General features: G+C 30.3%; 1 protein-coding gene across 1 annotated transcript; it reads left to right on the top strand.

Annotated features, from left to right (window-relative positions):
* Positions 1-8,883: 8,883 nt before the first annotated feature.
* Positions 8,884-10,744, top strand: LOC118034138 (calcium uniporter protein 4, mitochondrial). The gene is made up of 2 exons (XM_035039346.2): positions 8,884-9,554; positions 9,946-10,744. The coding sequence occupies exons 1-2, from the start codon at positions 8,970-8,972 to the stop codon at positions 10,357-10,359; spliced, it is 999 nt and encodes a 332-aa protein (XP_034895237.1). The 5' UTR covers positions 8,884-8,969; the 3' UTR covers positions 10,360-10,744.
* Positions 10,745-20,929: the final 10,185 nt, after the last annotated feature.

Below are 20,929 nucleotides of genomic sequence, written 5' to 3'. Positions count from 1 at the left end.
TTGAAAAAATCTCATCCCTCAAAAAACACATTTTATAAGTTTAGGTGAACATGTAAAATCCCGGTTGTTCCAGACTCTTATAAAAAATTAACACCTTAACTCAAACTCAAGAGTTGCTATATAAATCTCAAACCTTTTATCATCACTTTTCATTATTTTCACTTAAATAATATACCGTTGCTTTCTCGAATCATAATACTAGATCTTGATATCTTAATTAACCGATGCACCGACTTGTCGTTTACGAATATTCTCAAGAATCAACCCCCACAGGTTTTACGTTTGGCAGCCAAATAATGAATCGCATGCATTCACGAGGCAGTAGGTTTCTAAAACTTTTCGTCATTTTCTCGACTGTGTTAAGTGTTATAGTATTATTTTGGACAATAAATTAATGAGAAATGGATATATATATTTATCAACGATCATGTTTTACTCAATTAGCTTCATCATTAAAACCTTAATTTGAAAAACTGTGAAGTAATCATCTTAAAAAATAAATTTATTAAATAAGATTTAAAAATATAACTTATATTATTTTCTAATATAGTTATTGATTAGATTTTAATTAAAAAAAATTAAAATGGTAAGATTCGAACTTATAACCATTTAATTACTAAAATTCTGTTATTATATTAAAAAATCTTCTAAAATCTAAAATAAACTATTAATTAAATGAAAACATGAATTTAAATGCAAAAGTCTGAATTAAGAAAATCAGGTCCTTAATTAATGGGTACTGTCAAATAAATTAGTGATCAAATAGGAGTTTTTCCCGTCTCAGAACTCGAATAGGGAAAAATATGCCCGATCCCCTCAATTAATTAAAGACTTTTTTACGGTCTTTGACTCTATCGTTCTATGCAGTCCCTCCTCCATTGTCGACGGCCGACTGGGTGCTTTATTCTGCAAGATATTTTTGAAGTCTTACATTTATAATCTTAGACTAGATGATGCGTACCGCGTGAATTATATCAATATATTATTTATCCCTCCTTTGGTGCGTGCATGCTACAAGTAAAACTACACATAAAGTTAAAGTTGTTTTTGAATTTTAGAATTCCCTCTTTGCTTTAGTTTCCGTGAATCTTTCTACATCTTGATTTTCAAGTGAAACGATGAAGTAGTTCCGTAAAGAATTCTAAAAGCAAAGGCATTTTCCATCGTAGCATTCCTATAATAACGAAAGCTAGAAATCGAAGAACACAACCCAATTACAACCAGGAACTCACGTCACGAAAAAATAAAAAGAATTCAATGTTTATTGTGGTAGTAAACGCATGCGTACATGGAAGCAAGGCATGGAGAATTTAGTAGAGAAATTAAGAGAAATGACTTGTGACGTAGGACATGCAAAAGAAATGAAAATAAAATCCATCTCTATCGCAGACAGGAGAAGATTATGTATTGCTACGCTTAGATCATGAGAATATACTTATGAGGGGGATAAAGAGATGCTTACACCACCCACAATTATTTGAAATTTATGGAGGTTCGGTGGGGAAACTAGGAAGCTAAATATATACAGTTCTTTCTTGTTCTCTCTATATAATTATTCTAGTGGGAAGATATTGTGAACAGATCATAATTCGTTTGGGACCAAAGGTCCTGAAATGGATTCGTGAGTCATGACTCGGGATGCAAGCTTTCGATTATGGAACAATTTGCATCCATATATATAAAATACGTGGATCTTGGGTTGAAATGAATGACAAATGAGTCCATCAAGGTTTGGATTGTATGGAGAGGATGTGACATTGATGGAAACAAGATTTTGGAATCAACTTTTATTAAAATTTAATTTAATTCATTTATTAGTAGGATTGAAAACTATGTCCATTGAAATAAAGTAGTGTTTTTAAAAAAAATATTTAATGCACCGAATTTTTTTTTTTTTGCGGTTAAAGAGATCAATTTGTCTTTAAATTTAATTTGTTTTTTCCTTAATTCCCTAGATATACAATTAAGACTCTCTAACCACCAAATTCAAAACCATTTCCATTATAGAAAAAAAAAATTGATGTTAAAACTTTGGATAAAGATTTTGTGATGACCTCAACTCCACTACAATCCCTTTCACTTGACTAATTAGCAAAGCAAAAGCTTGCCAATTGTCCACAAATTAAAGTCAGAACCACCACCCCACGTCGCTTCCGGTCTACGCTGAAGAGACGCAGCTCATTTCTGGCCTGACGTGGTGCACGTCCCTCTTCCAAATTGCATCAATGGGAAACACTCACGAACATCTGCAGTTTTCAAGCAGGCATGTTTTTTTGAACCAGGTGGAAGATTTTGTTTCCTATGGCTTCAACTGGGAATGGAGAAATTATTACACGTGTACTGGAGTAATGCAGATTAAAATTGTTTTAAATACAAAAAAAAAAGGTTTTTATAATAAGTTGTTAAATCCGATCCAATCTGGTAAGTTGATTCAAGTAATATAATATTTAAAATTTAAGTCGGATTAAATTTTTAATAAAATCAAATAAAAAATTAATTTAGCCAAAACTTGTATAATTTAAATAAGTTTTTAGTGATGATGATTGATGCATCTAAACTTGCTTAAGCCGAAAACAAAAATATTATTTTACAAAAAATAACTCAGTATAATTCACAAGTTAATATAATAATTTAATGATGCATGCTTTTTTCAAGTTACTCTCAAATTAAATCTAACAATTATAACTATATATTATATTATTAATGGTTGCTGTCAACGTCAGTCCACATATACACACACATTTCTATCAGACTTTTCATCAACTTTTTTATTTTTAATTAAAACCTTTCACTTCCTTTGCCACCATAAAATATCTGCATCAATTTTTTGTTTGGCGAATATCATGTTTACGCAACAGGCTTAGGTTCAGGCAGGATTAATGAAATGAGGTTCAAATCTTGATGATTACTATTGTTTAATTATAATTACGTTAATTACGTGCTAGGAAATATTATTTTTTATTATATAACTCAAAGCCCGTTAATTAGACTTTCTAAGGAAATATGTTATTAGTACTTGATATGCACTTAAATATTCCAAAATGATGACTGGAAATTGAATTGAACATTGAGGAGTTGTCACTAATCAGAAAGGTTTTCCGTTAAATTGCAACAATTTTAAGAGCCAGTTTAATAATGGAGCTGTTTTTTTTTTTTTTTTCCAAATGCAATTGAAAAATGTTATTATTATTTTTTTATCTTAGAAATTGAAATTAAAACTCCCTTATATATATATATATATATATGTGTGTGTGTGTGTGTGTGTCTAAAAAAGTTGATAACTAAGATTTTACCGATTACCCAAAAAAAACCTAAATAACTGAAAATGTTATTTGTTAAAAAATAATATAAATTATATTTAAAGATCTCACTTGATAGCTTAAACTTTTAAACTTTTGGGTTGAGATGATTATTTAATATGCTATCAGAACTTTGATGACCAAACGGTCACGAGTTCAAATCTCATCATCCTTTTTTATTTGATAAAAAAATCAAATACAATGTAATGTGGGCCTGTACACATTTAAAACCCAAATAACTTTTATTTGAAGGGGATTTTAGAGAATAATATAAATCATATTTTAACACATCACCAAACAACTTAAATTTTTGGATAGGGATTTTTTTTTACATTATTTTTCAACTCTTTTTTATGATATGAACAAATACCAAAAGTTTTTTTATCAACTCTTTTTTTCATGATTCAATAAAATAAAAAAAAATATAATATTTTTCTTCAATTTTTTTTATCGAGTTTACTTTTCAAAATAATTAATTTTCCGACAAAAAAATTGGGGCTTTAACTTAATACAATTTGAATGTAATTGATGAAGCTAGCAACATGGCTTTAGCGAGTAACAAGTACTGTTATCTTTTCTGAACCTACTCCTTTTGTCTTGTAAGAGAAAAATCTTAAGAGATAAATGTTGAGTTTTCTAGGATTCCACTGCATCCACTCGAAATATTTTAATGCTATTCAATCTGTTTTTTAAAATATTATTATTTAAAAAAATATTAAATTAATATCTTTAAGTGTTTTTTTTTTAGTTTTGATGTATTAATATTAAAAATAAAAAATTTTATTTTGATATATTTTTATTTAAAACAATGTTTTTTAAAAAAATCATGCACCACATTATTAAAGAAACTATATTATATAAGAAAAATAATATCAAAAAGTTAATTATTAGGTGGACTTCCACATTTCATGGCCACAACTAATGATATTATAGTGGACTATACAGCACTGCATATTGTACAGGAATTGTTACATGGTTGTTATTTTTTGTTTGCATATATAACAACACTGCGTCATGTATTTTATATACTTCTATATTTATAATATTTTTCCTGTTTCATTTTCCCTTTATAATTACTTTTTTTATAGCAATAATTCTGGAAAGGGACAATTTTGATTACATATGAAAACTTACTCATTCGTCTATTAATGGTCATTTGCAATATTAAATTAGTTCTATTAAAACCAAATCGGTGTAGATAGAGATTTTCTTAAAAAGTAGATGGGTGTTGACGGGGTTATACTTGAATGAATTGGTAAGTTAGTTTATTACTTGATCAAAACTTGATTGAGTAATTTTTTAAAAAATAAAAATTAAAACTTTATCATTTTAATTTATTTTAAAAAAATATTGAAATAACATTGTTTTAAATTAAATAGTTTTTGAATTTTATATTATATGACATGATCAGTAGTTCTTCATCATTATATAATAAATAAATAAATTGAAATAATTGAAACTCGGCCTATTTTATCGAAGAAAATTACCGAATATATAAATATTAAACATGCCTTCTTAATTATGCAAAATTATGTATTTGCATACCAAGTCAAAGCCCTTTCTGTTTTTAATTTCCAAAATAATGCAATCGTTAAGACCCAAAAGCACTATATATTCCCAGATAGAAACAAAATTAAATGATAATTAGTTTTGAGAAGTTATAGAAGAAGAAAAAAATATAATCTATTTTGAGAGTTATTGTACGGATTGAAACATCAAATTAATATTATTTTTTTTATGTTTGTTTGAGTGGAAGCATCAGTTAAAAGGAAGAAGGCTAGGATTAGAGAAAAAAATAAAATTATTTTTGCACTTTTTTTTAATAACTTAATTTTTTAATTAAAATGAGTTATTTTTAACATGGTATTAGTTTATATCAATATAATCAATGACATACATTAAAAAAAAAAATATTATAAAATAATAATATAAATCATATCCTGTAACTTCATCTAATAACTTAATTTTTAGGTTAATATTGTTATTTAACATGGTATCAGAGTCTTGATAACCAAGTTGTCACGAGTTCGAATGTCACTATTCTCATTTATTTGATAATAATTAAGCACAAGATAATGTGAGTGTATATAAGTTTTAAGTTCAAAGGGTTTTCATTTGAGAAGGTGTGTTAGAGAAAGATATAAATTATATCCTGGAAGTTCATCTAATGATTTAAATTTTTATGTTGAGATAGTTTTTTTGAAAAATATATCATTTTAATTTTTTAAAAAAAATCTAACAACAAGCACGTGTGATTTTAATTAAAATAAGGGATACCCTACTTTGTTTTATAAAAAATAAAACAATTTTCTTTTCTTTATCTTTAAAGATTTCATCCTCGATCTCCTCTGTTATTTGGCTGTGGTAATAGTTAGGTAATTTATTTTTATTTTTTAATGGACTGGTGGTGAACGCATTATACTTTTTTCAGTGTTAGGTATCATGCATCTAAAGCATGTATTAGTTTTTTTGGCACCGACAAGTAAAGATCCTAAAGGTTGATTAGGAAAAGTTGTGACTGCGGTTTTTTAAAAATTAAAAATTATAATTTATATAAAAAAAAAATACATGGAAAGGATCGTAATATTAACTTTTAAAGTATTTAAAAGTTATCGTTATAGTTAAAAGCTGCAGTTACATCTAAAATGATTCTTAAACGGTCACTAAGTATTATTAGTTTCTTCTTATAGCGTGTTCGACATTGTAATTGTGATTGCTTTTCAAATAACTTTTTATATTAAAATACATGTTAATGATAATTTTTTTTATTTTAAAAAAAATATTTTTGATATCAGCACATCAAAATAATTTGAAAACACTAAAAACATATTAATTTGAAGTTAATAAAAATATAAAAAAAATCAATTTTTTTCAAAAACGTTTTTAAAATGCAAAAACAAACAGCCCTTAGTCAAACATATATCATTGGATCGTTTTTTGAAATCATTAAATTGAAAAACAAATTATAAGAAAATAAAAATTCCAACCCGCGTGTAATTGAATTAATATCTTTACCTTTTACGAGTAAGAGTTTCCGAACATTGCACATTGATAAATGAAGAAACAAATTTTTATCGGTATATGTTTACTAAAAATTAACATATCAATAAAAGAATTATTGGTATAAATATTCAAGAAAACAAGCATGTCTTAGTGAAAACGCGCTAGGTTTAATAATGCCAAGCCTCGTGACACTAGGCTTGGCTGTGTTCCAAGACTTGGCAGTCCGATAAATTTAAGGTAATGACTATCCTTCCCTAAATACATCCAAGAGAATGACCACATCCTTTCTAGGGCAAACCCTAGTTGACCATCCTCCTTTAGCACATCCAAAGAAATAACCATCCTCTCTTGGCACGTCTAATGGAATGAGGTAATGTGAGTCTAATAAACATGTCAGACTCAAAGTATTTAGACTTGGTCATTCGCCAAATCTAAGGTAACGTGAGTCTAACAAACATATCAAATCCAATGCATTTGGACTTAGCAGTCCAGCAAGTTCAAGGTAATGATCATCCTCCCTTGTCATGCCCAAGAGAATGATCATCCTTTCTCGGCACGACCAATGGAATGATCATTCTCCATTGGCATGTCCAAGGAGATGACTATCTTACCTAGAGCACGCCCACGAGAATGACCCTCCTCCTTTAGGTCTAGACTAGGAAAAAAGTTCAGCTTTCATAGACTTAGTTACATCTAATATCTTGAACCCTAATCTCCTTACACCTCTTCAGTGCATAAAAGTTCTTTAGGCACCTACCATATTTCTATTAAATATTAATATAGATGTAAGAGATATTTATACCTTGTTAAATACTATCATGATAAAATTACACTTTAAACCTTCTTCTTTACAAAAAAAAAAAACGAGACTCGTGATCTATAAATACACTATAAAACCTTCAAATCAATGGTTTACAATCTTCATTATCTATTATATATGTATTTTCATAGCATTTTTCTCTAAAATATTATTGTATTTTCTTTTTCTAAAAAGATTTGTATTTAAGTATCTGAGTGTCCCTACCTCTACCAAAAAGGATTTTTTTGCAGGTACTAGCCACAAATCACTTTAATCTACCAAGTATCAAGTATACGCCATCAACTATTTTTTTTTCTAAAATATTATTGTATTTTTTTTCTCTAAAAAAATATTTATTTAAGTATCGGAGTATCCCTACCTTCATCAAAAAGGATTTTTTTACAGGTATTAGTTACAAGTCACTTTGACCTAACAAGCATTAAGTATATGTTGTTAACTATCTTAGATAAGGAAGGTGAATGAGATTTTTATGACCAATTATTCAACTTGGAAACTTATTTCTAGGCTATTTAGAATTTTCGGGAATTCATTAATACACATTAGAATCCTTTAGAGCTTGAGATCCCTGGGGGAATTCTTAAAATCTTATATCGTACATGAACCATTATTTATTTTGCATAAAATATTTTACTTATTTTATAAGTAAAATATTTTATGTGATAAGAAAAAAAACATCTTCCGAGGTCCATAATAAATTAATGATGTAAAAATATTAATATCAGCATATTCTCTCTAGCTATTAGATTATTGGAATGAAATAATAAAATAATCAATTGACATTAGAGCATGGTGAAGGCATTGCGCTGCAAGTTTACAGCTAGGAGTAATCTAATACAGGACGACGAGTAGTAACAATGGAATTCAACTTAGCGTCATAAACACTTGTTAAAGTCTGTCTAATTTGATAGATTGAACTCGAAAATTTCAGAACTTAAAACTTAACTCAAAATTGAGTGTTTTTTATTTAAATAAACGAAACATTGAACCTATGAAATTTGGTTCACTCAACCGAACTATATCGGAACAACACAAAAATAAAAAATAAAAAATAAAATAATGTTATTTTTATAAAAATAGTTGATACAATTTGATCTAATGATATTGTTATTATCTCAAGACGAAATAAATAAAAGCATTGAAGCTATAAATATATTTGGCTGGAGAAAAAAATTATAATATTTTTAAAATAAATTTATGTATTTTTAAAACATAAATTACAAAAAATCATAATCTTTAACGGTGTTTGGAATAGTGATAGTGGTATAAAAATGTTTTTTAAAATAATTTTTTATTTAAAAATATATTAAAAATAATTTTTTTATAATTTTTTAATTTTTATACTATCACATCAAAATTATTATAAAATACTAAAATATATTAATTTAATATATTTTCAAAATAAAAGTATTTTTGAAAAGCATCTAAAAATATAATCACTTCATTCCACGTGCACGTTTAAAGTTGATTTTCAACTTGTTTTTTAAAAAAAAATTATTTTTTTATTTTTACTTTATTTTAATTTTAATGTAATAATATTTAAAATTAATTTTTTTAAAAAAATATTATTTTAATATAATTTTAAATAAAAACACAAATTAAAAAATAATCCTGCGACATTACCGCACACTCTCAGGCGGTAGGATGGCGGTAGGAAATCTATACCTATAAATGGTAAAAACTGATTCCGTGCAGAAAGGGAAACAAAGAGATTCCATCCGATATATCGCCATTTTCATTTCCAGATTCTCCTCCATCTTTGGACCCTATATATATACCTCCTCATTCTCCCCCATCACACCTCAACCTTCCTCATTCAGCAGCTTGAAAACCCTCAAATCTTATCAAATATGGCTTCTCGAAAATTATTTTCGAAGGGTACCATCACCAGCGGTTGTCGAGTTCCATCACCTGCAGCAACTCTCGACCACTCATCATCACCGGTTAAAGCCCTTACAACGCCAAAAAATAATGCCCCATCAAAAACCAACCGACACAAAGAGCCTCTCACCGGAGATTCAGTCGATAAAGGATTTTTCCGGCGATTCCTTCACCGTAGAGCTGTTAACCAGTTACCAGAGTTCATCTCCATTCCGATTGGAGAGAAGTTAAGAGAAAAGCTCAAAGGGTACAACATTTCCAGTGACCGGCTCCACCTTGATGGTCTGACCCCACCGGAACAGGTCGCCGGAGAGGCGAATACTTTCGGAATTTCTGTTGAGAATGCGAAGAAGATCCTAAGGGTTTCTCTGATGGAGAAGTTGAAGACGAGACTTAGAGAGATCCCAAAAGTATCGATCATGTATTCGGAGTTTGTTAAAGTCTGTGTTGATGAGTGCGGAAATGAAGATCAAGGTGTTGAGTTTGCAAGGTTGATTGACCAGTCTGGAAACGTCATCGTTTTAGGGAACATTGTGTATCTCAGGCCTGAGCAGGTATTAATTACTTTTATTTGATTAATTAACTTAACTGGTAGTTTTTGTCTATGTGTAGACTGTAGCATATTTTTATTTGATAAATTTTTTAAGAAAATCAAAACATATTATTTTCTTAAAGGTTTTTTCTAATAATTCATTCTGAATCGACATGTCACCGAATTATTTACTGGGCTGTTCCGAGTCTAAAAACAGCGATACATACTACTTATGATCAAAGTGGTTTGTGTGTGACTGTCCTATGTCGACTTGTTTTCCTGGACTTGCCATTTGCCAAGGGACAACCAAAGAAATATTATCATAATAATGATATTCTGATTAAGTCTAATTTATACAATTCCGTTTATAACGCTAAACATCAACACATCTAAATTTCTTTTTTGTGTACCAGGTGGCGAAATCAATGGAGCACATGATATCACAGACTATGGCCGCTCCGAATGATCCAAGAAGAAAACAGCTTGAGCATATGGAGAAACTAAAGGCAATAATTGATAAAAAGGCTAGAACACAGGTACGAGGAGAGCTTTATTGTGGGCTGGGCTTTATAATGATCCAGACACTTGGGTTCATGAGGCTCACCTTCTGGGAACTTAACTGGGATGTCATGGAGCCGATATGCTTCTTCGTGACCTCCCTTCACTTTGCAATAGCCTATGGTTTCTTCCTTAGAACATCCACCGAACCTTCTTTTGAAGGGTACTTCCAGCGCCGATTCAAGACCAAACAAAAGAAACTCATGGTGCTTCATGGCTTTGATGTCCAAAAATATAACCAACTTCGCAGAGTTTTTCATGCTAATTAACCTCGGTTATGGTTTACCACAATCCGAATATTGCAAACCCGGGCACCCTGAAGACGGGGCCTTGATTTCTTAGCCAATCCATGCATAGGAATGAGTTCGAGCATGTTCCTGCTAATAAAGTAGGGCGTAAAGAATGAATAGAGAACCTTTTGTTACAATGCCAGAAGCTTTTTCTCAAGCATCGAATGATCCGGCCTTGTTAGAGTTTACTAATTGAAGGCTTCGACAAGATGGTGAAAATTTGAAGATCCACCATAGCATAGAAGCTGGAGTCAAGCTAGCAAAAAGGAACGGGAGTTTGCTGTTCCTATTTTCCTTTTTCTTTTTTTCTTTGTAAGCTGTAAATTATGAAATATAATGCCTCAGTAGAGCGATCCAAATCTTCTTTATTGCTGACGATAAATATCCACAACTGTTAGTAGTGTTTTCATGCCTCTCATCCGTTATAAATCATGCATAAAGATAACAGTTCCATTGGCTTTGAACGATACCTGGTGAACAGGGATTTTAGGGTTCTTAAATCAAATCAATCAAGGCAGCGATTCCTAGCCCTATAAGAAAAGGTAAAGACTTTTGTCCCGAAACGATGAGTGTCTTGTAACGAAGAAAACATCAGAAGAATCCATCAAAGAATGAGAAAATAAACGATCAGTGTCTTGTAACGAAGAATCCATCAAAGAATGAGAAAATTTCACTCCAAGAATCCTTGTTTGTGAACTGAATAAGAATTAAAGAATCCCAGCAAATTGGGGGCTAGGAATCATGTTAGGCAGTCGATTCCATTTGCGTGTGTGCGCAAGAGATTCCTTACAACCTAGTGAGAAGTCTACTTGCACCTTTTTCCCTCGTGCATGGTAGATGTTGGCCACCATCAAATTCTTAATTCTACAGGACAAACAGGTGGAATCTGCACTTGAATCAACACCACATTAATCCATAAATTGATGTTTTCTTGGTTCCCCCTCTTTCCTTGCACTGAAACAGACAGGAAACACCGGCCGGCACCATTACCTTAACTTCCCAAACCACGGGGTCTCCCTCAGTTGGAATCCGCCATGGCACGGATCCATTTCCTTTATTAGACGCATCAATAATTGGTGAATGCTTACGATTATCAATCTTGCAACTTCATTTTCTTGATAATCACTATCACGTCATAAAGTTCGGCAAGATCCAAACATAGCCCATCAATAAACATTAGAATCCTTTCAGAGCTTGAGATGCCCTTAACAACTGAATTCTCGTATTCTTACAGGAACATTGACACTTGTTTATTTTGCAGAAAATATTTTACATATGAAAAATGTAAAATATATTTTCTGTGATAAAAAAAAAAAAAGAACACACTTGCATATAAATATTTATTTTATAATTATTATTTATTATTAAAAAAATTATAATATATATTTCAAGTGTGTGCGTGTATATGTGTGTGCGTGTGGCTTTTGATGGATCTAATTTTTTTTTATTTCATCGTCTCTTTAAAATGAATTCGTACTAATTATTGGTTATTATTTTTTCTAGAATATAATTTTTTCTCTTTCCCTTTATTAAAAAAATCCCCAGAATTTTGCTAAAGATTAAAATATTTCATATGCTCCTCCATATATCCCTCCCCCTTGTCCCCCTGCAGGCCTGCACCGTCAACCTCCCTCATTAAACTGCTTCATATGGCGTTTCGGAAATTATTTTCGAGGCATGCCATCATCAACGGTTATAGAGTTCCATCACCCGCAGGCGCAGCAACTCTAGACAATTCATCATCACCCATGAGATACAACAGTACCACAAAATAATGCAACGTACAGAACCAACCTACACAAAATGCTTCTCACCGGAGATTCCGTCGATAAAAGGATTTTTCAGGCGATTCCTTCACCGTAGAGCCATGGACGAGATATCAGAGTTCCTCTCCATTCGGGTTGGAGAGAAGTTAAGAGAAAAGCTCAAAGATATCAGCCCTTTTGGAATTTATGTTGAGAATGCGAAGAATATTCTGAGTCTTCTCTGGTAAACGGAACAATCAAGGCATGTCATCGATGGGGTGGTACTGATAAGGGACAGCGTACATAATGAACTCAGTCGGGAGTTACAGACGACCTAACTAAAGCAGCAGGAAACGAAACGGAACTGCATCTGTATAGAAGGAACTCAACTCCTCGGCTATCGGAGGTCCTAATAGGACTCTAAGATAACAGTTCCATTGGCTTTGAACGATAACAGGTGACCAGGGATTTTAGGATTCTTAAATCAATCAATCAAGGCAGCGATTCCTAGCCCTATAAAAAAGGTTAAGACTTTTATCCCGAAACGATGAGTGTCTTGTAACGAAGAAAACATCAGAAGAATCCATCAAAGAATGAGAAAATTTCACTCCAAGAATCCTTGTTTGTTAACTGAATAAGAATTAAAGAATCCCAGCAAATTGGGGGCTAGGAATCATGTTAGGCAGTCGATTCCATTTGCGTGTGTGCGCAAGAGATTCTTTACAACCTAGTGAGAAGTCTACTTGCACCTTTTTCCCTCGAGCATGGACCATGGTAGATGTTGGCCACCATCAAATTCTTAATTCTACAGGACAACAGGTGGAATCAACATCACATTAATCCATAAATCTATGTTTTCTCGGTTCCCCCTCTTTCCTTGCACTGAAACAGACAGGAGACACCGGCCGGCACCATTACCATAACTTCCCAAACCAAGGGGTCTCCGGTCTCCCTTAGTTGGAATCCGCTATGGCACGGATCCATTTCCTTCATTTGGCACATCAATAATTGGTGAATATGCTTATGATTTTCAATCTTCCAACTTCATTTTCTTGATAATTACTATATCACGTCATAAAGTTTGATAAAATCTTTACTTTACTAATGAATTGCTTCTGCGTGTGTCCACTGATCAGTAGTGTTTGCTTTTGAAACTATGGAGCCTGACCTAGCTGATATAGTGACGGCATTCTGGTGACAAAAACAAGCATTCTTCCTACGAGGCCCACTTAGCCACTAGACATTATTTGAATTACGGAATTCATGAGTTTGGGGAATTAGAATATAAACAGGGAAAAGCTCCGCCAAGCACTTCAGGATCTGCTTGACGAGAAATGCACCAATATTTCTATGCGGTTATAATTGCTTCACATCACATCTTATCTTGATTCATCTAAAGCTCTAAAACTATATCTGAATAAGTTAGTCTGAATTAAATTATTTTAAAAAAATTCAAGACAATATTATTTTAAAATTAAAAAAACAAAAAAGAAATTTTGAATAGTTTAACCCAAAACTATCAGATCATGAATTAACTAAATTTTTAACCATGTAAATTTCTCTATAAACTCTGACTATACCAGGATTTGAGTGGACGCGAGGATGATTCAAATTTAGTAGCCAAGCTTATAACTGTCGGTCCATGTTTGTTTATGATAGTTCTTTGATTTATATATATATATAAACACCGTACGTATGCATTTTAATCACATCCTAAATGATTAAGCAAGATGACTTATGACTATCCATGCTAAAGGTGGGCCGTCTAAAATTAATTACTCCCAAGGAAGAGGAGAGGGCGACACCATAACATTCTGGTCGCTAGAAAAATCAAGCTAATCTCCTAATGCTAAAAGAAAACGAAAAGGAAAAGGAAAAGGGAAAAAGAAAGTCCAAATTTGAAAAACGACATGAGTTCAGATATGAAAATAATCAAATGTAAATTTCCATAGGACATGGAAGTCCATTAATCTCTAGTGCTTCAAAAGTAAAAGAAGGCTTCCTAAAAGTAAAAGCAGGGAAAACATATAAAAGCAAAATAATTAAAGGGGAATTGCTCTTGGCACGGATCTGAACAGTTTTTATACTTAAATGACCAAAATATCCACTACACCCCGGTAAGGAGGATAAAAATCATCCAGCATTGATAGGGTGATTAATTTTGTTTTAATGCTAATAGCTAGTGTTATATAGCATTAGTTACTCTCAACTTTTAACTTTAATTACTTTATTCTTAATTGTAGTTTGGCCACACTCTGTATCATGACTTGATGAGTGGTCATTGAATTGACTTGGATTGGGTAGAATAATCTATAACAAAAATATAAAATTAATCGGTCTCATCTAAGTTTTAACAAAGTAATTTGAGTTATGAATCGAGACCATGTAGATTTAAAAATTGCACACTTGTAATTAATTAATTCAAAGTTTTTTTATAAAATTAACATGGGTATCCGGATTAATTTACACGTACCTTGTTTCGAGCCTTGAAGTTAACGATTATATAAGTTTCTAGTGGCCATAAGGTTTTGGAGACTTGAACTGATAACCTCTATAAAATAAATATTAAATCTGACTAGTTAAGCTAGATTTTTTAGAATTAATTTTAAGTTGATTTTAATATGGTTTAATTGGATTTTTTCTTTTATCTTTCTAAATATTTAAAGACAAAAAAATGAAAAAAATTAAGATAGAAGAGAACAATTGACATCTGACAAATTGATTATTAATGAAAGTTGCACATATATATTCTTGGAGGTGGCTTGACATTTTCCCCAGATAAGAAAAGCAGCCATCCTTGAGAATCCATGCATGTTATTTCATTCAACTAGTGGCGATAAAATGATGCCGGCCTGAGATTTGGGGAATCCTAATCTTGCTGTAGCTTCTTGTACCAGCAATGTTAATTTTCAGATTCAATTAATTCGAAGGACGCTTGCTTAATTTTGCTTGTCATTTACCATTCACTCTCAAGTAGTGTGAGTGAATTTATTTTTTTATTTTTAATCTCCGATATGAATTATTCAAGGAGATATTGAAAAATAAAATGTGAAGGCACTTCTTCATAAGTATGGATGACTTGTCTAGAATGCAATTATAGAGAGACTCGGTTTTGTTTACTCTAAAACTAGCTCAAAAATATTATTTTTTTGAAAAAAAAAGTACCCCTTTAACGGGGAGATATATATATATATATATATATATATATATATATATATATATATATATATATGTGTAATTTCATGGAGTATATAAGTTCTAAATGAGTAGCTTTATTTTTATAAAATAAATTAAATAATTCGTTTAGTTTCAAAGTTTAATCAATTAACCCCTTGATCATTGTTCTTTATGTTAAAAACAAGAGAGGCTAATTTATATTTTACTCTAATTTTATGAGGGAATGAGAGAATCTTTCTATCATTCTTAGAAATGCAAATGGGCACGTAGATGCTATAGGTATACACTTGCTTTCGTATCCATGGTGGTTATTTTGTGGATTAAATTATAAATTAGTCCCTCTAATCTTGAGAAATAAATTAATTAGTCCCCCTTGTTTCATCTATTTTTTCTATTTATAACTTATTTTATTTTTTATGCTTATATATGGAGGCATCTCCACGTGGTCGGTTGAATTTGCAGTTCTAAGAAATGTTCTTGTTACTGTAATAGATTCATATATCAAGCTCATTAAACATTTAGGCTTAATTCTCTTGTGTAAAAAAAATTAAAAAAAAAAATGAAGGTCTCAAGTGGTTTAAGCGTGCACGTAATTTTAATTAGAGGTACTGATGCATTTAACTTCGACGTTTTTCTGATGGCGACGAGGGCTCGCTGGTTCTCATATGCCTGCAGCCTCCCAGGATGGTCTTTTTCTTACGTAACTGTTTAATCACGTGGAAAGCATGTACTCCGAATTGTGGAAGGGAAAATTAATATTACCGTTTTATAGAGATATTTTCTTTTTATACTCCACTAGCTCTCTTTCGATGTCACGAAAATGAGAAAACTACAAGCATGGTCAAGTGGAAATTACAGTGGACCACGCATGTTATTTTTTATTTTCTAGACCAGGCCCCCCTAGGCTTGGATAGCTTGCCTTTTACTTTCTTCTCTTTTATTTATTTATTTATTTATGAATATCCTAAAATTAATTTATCTTGAAATCAAACAATTGAAATAATATTTTTTTCATAAATAATAATAATAATATATTTTAAAAAAGTGATTTCAAGATAAATTATTTTTTGACTTTCATTTAATTGAGAAAAATAATTATCTCATATAATATTGCAGGAACCGATATCATATTTGAATCCATGGTCTCACGCTCCGAGCTAGAAGAAAAGATTTTCCTTGATGATTTGATTTTATGACAAAACGGGTCCTCATGCACACGTAAATAGCCCATGTCAAGAATTGGCGTGGGCTTCAGTGATGGGTTGTTGGGTAACGAGCACGCAAACAAGCTTGGGCCTAGTAAAAAGGCCTGCTGGGTTCTGCCCAGTCATACTCTTTATTTATAAGAAGAACCTTCGAGAAAACGTTGGCCCATGAACTTGGAGGACAAAACAAGCAGGAGTGCCAGAAAGCATCAACGAAAACGAAAACCAGCATGTTCGAGGGCACTTTTTGTAGTGTTTATTTTTTAAATTGTTTTTTATTTAAGATATATTAAAATAATATTTTTTTATTTTTAAAATTTTATTTTGATATAGTAAATCAAAACAATATGGAAATATAAAAACAATAATTTAAAGTATAGAAAAAATAAAATAAGTTATTTTAAAAAATATATATTTTTAAAATACAAAAACAAGTATCAATATACATTAACTTTAGGCAGCGTTTGGGAACGCGATGCAAACCGCGTGCCCTTCAAATTTGATTTTTTTTTTTTTTTGCTAAAATTGAGTGCGGTTTGTAATTTTTGAATCGTTTTGATGTTGATATCAAAAATAATTTTTAAAAAATTAAAAAAAAATATTGACATGTATTTCGATATGAAAAAGTTATTTGAAAAACAATCGTTATTACACTGTCAAACACGCTCTTAATTAGTAGACATGTAGTTGGAAAAAGGCCTACCAAATTAGCCCACATTTTAATTACACGTGAAAAAATAGGACGGTGAAGACTATCTAGTGGGCTAAAAAACACAAAGAAAGCCCATTTACTCGACAAATCTCCTCGAGCCACCTTTCATTTTCCGTTATTAGAACGATGCCTCTTTAAGCAGGATTTTTCAGAGAGAGTTTTGAACAACTTTCCCGGTGCTTCTTTTCGAAGAGAAATGCAAATGATGCTCAGCTCAATTCTCTGGGCCATCATCTCAATTCGAGGAGAAAAGGAATATCATTAAAAGGAAGGCTTCCCATTCCACTTCACTCTGAAAGGATACGCAACGACAAACAATGACCCACCGAACAAGGGTTGTTGTGTATAGTTTTGGTAGCGAACTAGCAATCGATTATATCCTTTAATTTCCCATGATGAGTTGAACAAATCTGCACTTGGCTACCTAAAAAGGTTGCTAAAGGGGCACATCACGTCTCAATCAGCTCACTTGCACAGCCAATGACAACACAAGGGACTGGATGAGCAGTTCTTGTAGGCTAAACAACCACTACATTAAGTTCCTTTGCTTCTTTTTCTTCTTTCTCTTGTCTTGTTGGCAGAAGTTAAATTTAAAATATTTTTTATTTAAAATATTAAAATAATATTTTTTATATACTTTTAAAATAGTTTTGAACATCATCTTAAAATTTTTAAAAAAATTAAGTAAAACAATTTATTTTTCAAAAAAACATTGTGTGAAACCGCATTCCTGAACATTTAGAAAATGTCTGAGAATGTAATATAAATTATTTTTTAAAATGTTTTTTATTCATAAATATTTTAAAATAATATTTTTTTATTTTTAAAAAATAATTTTTATATCCGCATATCAAAATAATTAAAAATAATATTTTTTTAAAATAGAAATAAACATGAATATGTGATCATGTTTAAAAAATATACATAATCACCTCGTGATTGGTGCAACTGCAGGGGCATGGGTAACCTACATCCAAATTGAAATTAGGCCAACCACTCGCCGAACCACTACCCTCTCTCTCTCTCTCTCTCTAGTTGATCTTCGGCCGTGTATTAAACGAAGCACCTGGTAATTGGTATACTCCCTCCTCCAGCCCAGTAGCCCATGGACCCCTTCCTGTAAGAGGACGGATCATGGGAGGAGAAGGGGTAAGAAAAGGAAGTTTTATTATTTTCCGTACAAAATATAATTGAATAATTAGATTAAAGAATTTATTTAGAAAGGCCCCATGAGTGCCTGCTAACTATTCTAATTAGATCGATATAGTAATTGATAATTGATGTCGAGTCAATCAAAAAACTCTATGTAAGGCTGTTTATTGAATCTAATTTGGTTTAGCGAACTAATTTTTTAAAAAATATATATAATTTGAGACTCACTCGTTAAGTTAATTAATTTTTACGATCAGGTCCTCTAATTTTTTTAATCAGCAAAACTAGATTTTTTTTTAAGACAATCCCATTTGAGATCTCATAGTTGACGGGCTTTAGCATGTCTGTGTTTAGTGTTTTTTTAATTGAGATGTTGTTTTTTAAAATATTTGTTGTTTAGAAATATATTATAATAATAATTTTTTATTTTAAAATTTATTTTTAACATTAAAAACTTATAAAATTAATTTAAAACTAAAAAAAAAAAAAATTGTTTTAAGGCATAATCCAACCACAGTACTAAAATCCCTCTTAAAATATTAGAATATTTTCTCTTGTTGTTGCCGTATTTATTTCAGATCTCTTTGAACTGCCGTACCACGAGAAGACAGAGAAGAGCGGATTTAATTAAAAATCTAGGCTTTATGAAATTACTATATTACAGGCTTCTTAATTAACGGCTGTCCGATCATAAACTCACTGAGATTCCCACAAAATTAGCAATTTGCTTGTTTAACTTGAACTGTTAAAAATATATAGCTGTAATCACGTGTTTGTTGGCTGGCTACCACTGGCTTTTTCGAGCCCTAATATTTTAAAAATAGGAAGTGGCTCGAGAAATTTTATATAACACTATATCTAAATGGTGTGGGGGAATCACTGTTCCCCCACACCTAAATCACTGTGGATTACAACAGTAATCCACAGTGCTTTCTCTTTTTTTTTTTTTTACATTTTTTCATTTTTTTTTTCAACTTTCCCTCATTTTTTTTTTCGTTTTTTTTCTTTCTTTTTTTTTTTCGAAATTGCTTTCCTTTTTTTTTTTTCCAACTTTTGCTTTTTTTTTTCTTTTTTTCCATTTAATTTTCTTTTAAAATGTTTTCTTTATTGATTTTACTTTTTAAATATTGAACTGGTTAAAAATTTTGCTTTGTAATTTTTTTTCTTTAAAATATTGTGGATTGCTACGATGTTTTTCCAATTAGTTTTTCTATTTCATTTTTTTATTTTTTTTAAAATTATATTTGTTAAATTTTTTTATATTGAGCTGATTAATAATTTAGTTTTGTAATTTTTTTCTTTAAAACATTGTTGATTGCTACAGTGTTTATCTGCATGGTTTTCTTTGTTTTTGTTTTTGTTTTTGTTTTTGTTTTTGTTTTTGTTTTCTCCAAAATTATCTTTTTTTATTTTATTTTTTTAATATTCAGCTGGTTAAAAATTACAGTTACAATATGTGAGGAAAGCACTGTAACTTTCCTTGCAAATTATTGTGGATTGCTACAATGTTTTTTCTCATGTGGTTTTTTTCTGTTTTGTTATGTTTTTTTTTTCTAAAATTATCTTTGTCAGTTTTATTTTTTAAATATTAAGCTGTTTAATAATTGCAATTACAAATAAATACAAGTTTTTCCTCACAAAACACTATGAATTGATACAATTTTTCCTTACATGGTTTTTTTCCAGTTTCTTTTGTGTTTTTCTTTTTTGTAATATTTTTTTTAAATTATCTTCATCGATTTTTTTTTTTAATATCGAGTTTGTTAGAATTTAACTTTGTAATAAAGCTTAATCATGTGTGGGAAAGCACTGTAGCTTTCTACACAAAACATTGTTGAAAATTACTATTAAAAGTCATTATAAATAATGTTAAATCATGTGGGGAAGCACTGTAGCTTTCACTACAAAACATTGTGAATTGCTACAGTGTTACCAACATGATTTTTTTTCTTTTTTTGTGTTTTCTTTTAATATTTTTTTTTCTAAAATTATCTTTGTTGATTTAATATTTTTTTAATATTGAGCCGATTAAGAATTTAGCTTTATAATTTTTTTCTTTAAAAACTGTGAATTCTTGTAGTGTTTTCCCATATGATTTTTTTATTATTTTTTCCAAAATTATCTTTGTTTATTTTTAAAAAATATTAAGTTGGTTAAGAATTATAATTACAATAAAGTTAAATCATATACAAATTACAAAACATCGTGAATTGCTACAGTGTTTTCTTTTAATATTTTTTTTCTAAAATTATCTTTGTTGATTTAATATTTTTTTAATATTGAGCCGGTTAAGAATTTAGCTTTATAATTTTTTTCTTTAAAAACTGTGAATTATTGTAGTGTTTTCCCATATGATTTTTTTATTATTTTTTCCAAAATTATCTTTGTTTATTTTTTAAAAATATTAAGTTGGTTAAGAATTATAATTACAATAAAGTTAAATCATATAGGGAAAGCGTTATAGTTTTTCTTACAAAACAATAAGGATTGCTATAGTATTTATCTAAATGGTTTTTTATTTTATTTTATTGGGGAAAACACTGTAGTTTTCCTCATAA

Source organism: Populus alba, chromosome 14 (genome assembly GCF_005239225.2).
Source record: "Populus alba chromosome 14, ASM523922v2, whole genome shotgun sequence".
Lineage (NCBI taxonomy): Eukaryota > Viridiplantae > Streptophyta > Magnoliopsida > Malpighiales > Salicaceae > Populus > Populus alba.
This window is presented reverse-complemented; position numbering and strand designations above follow the sequence as displayed.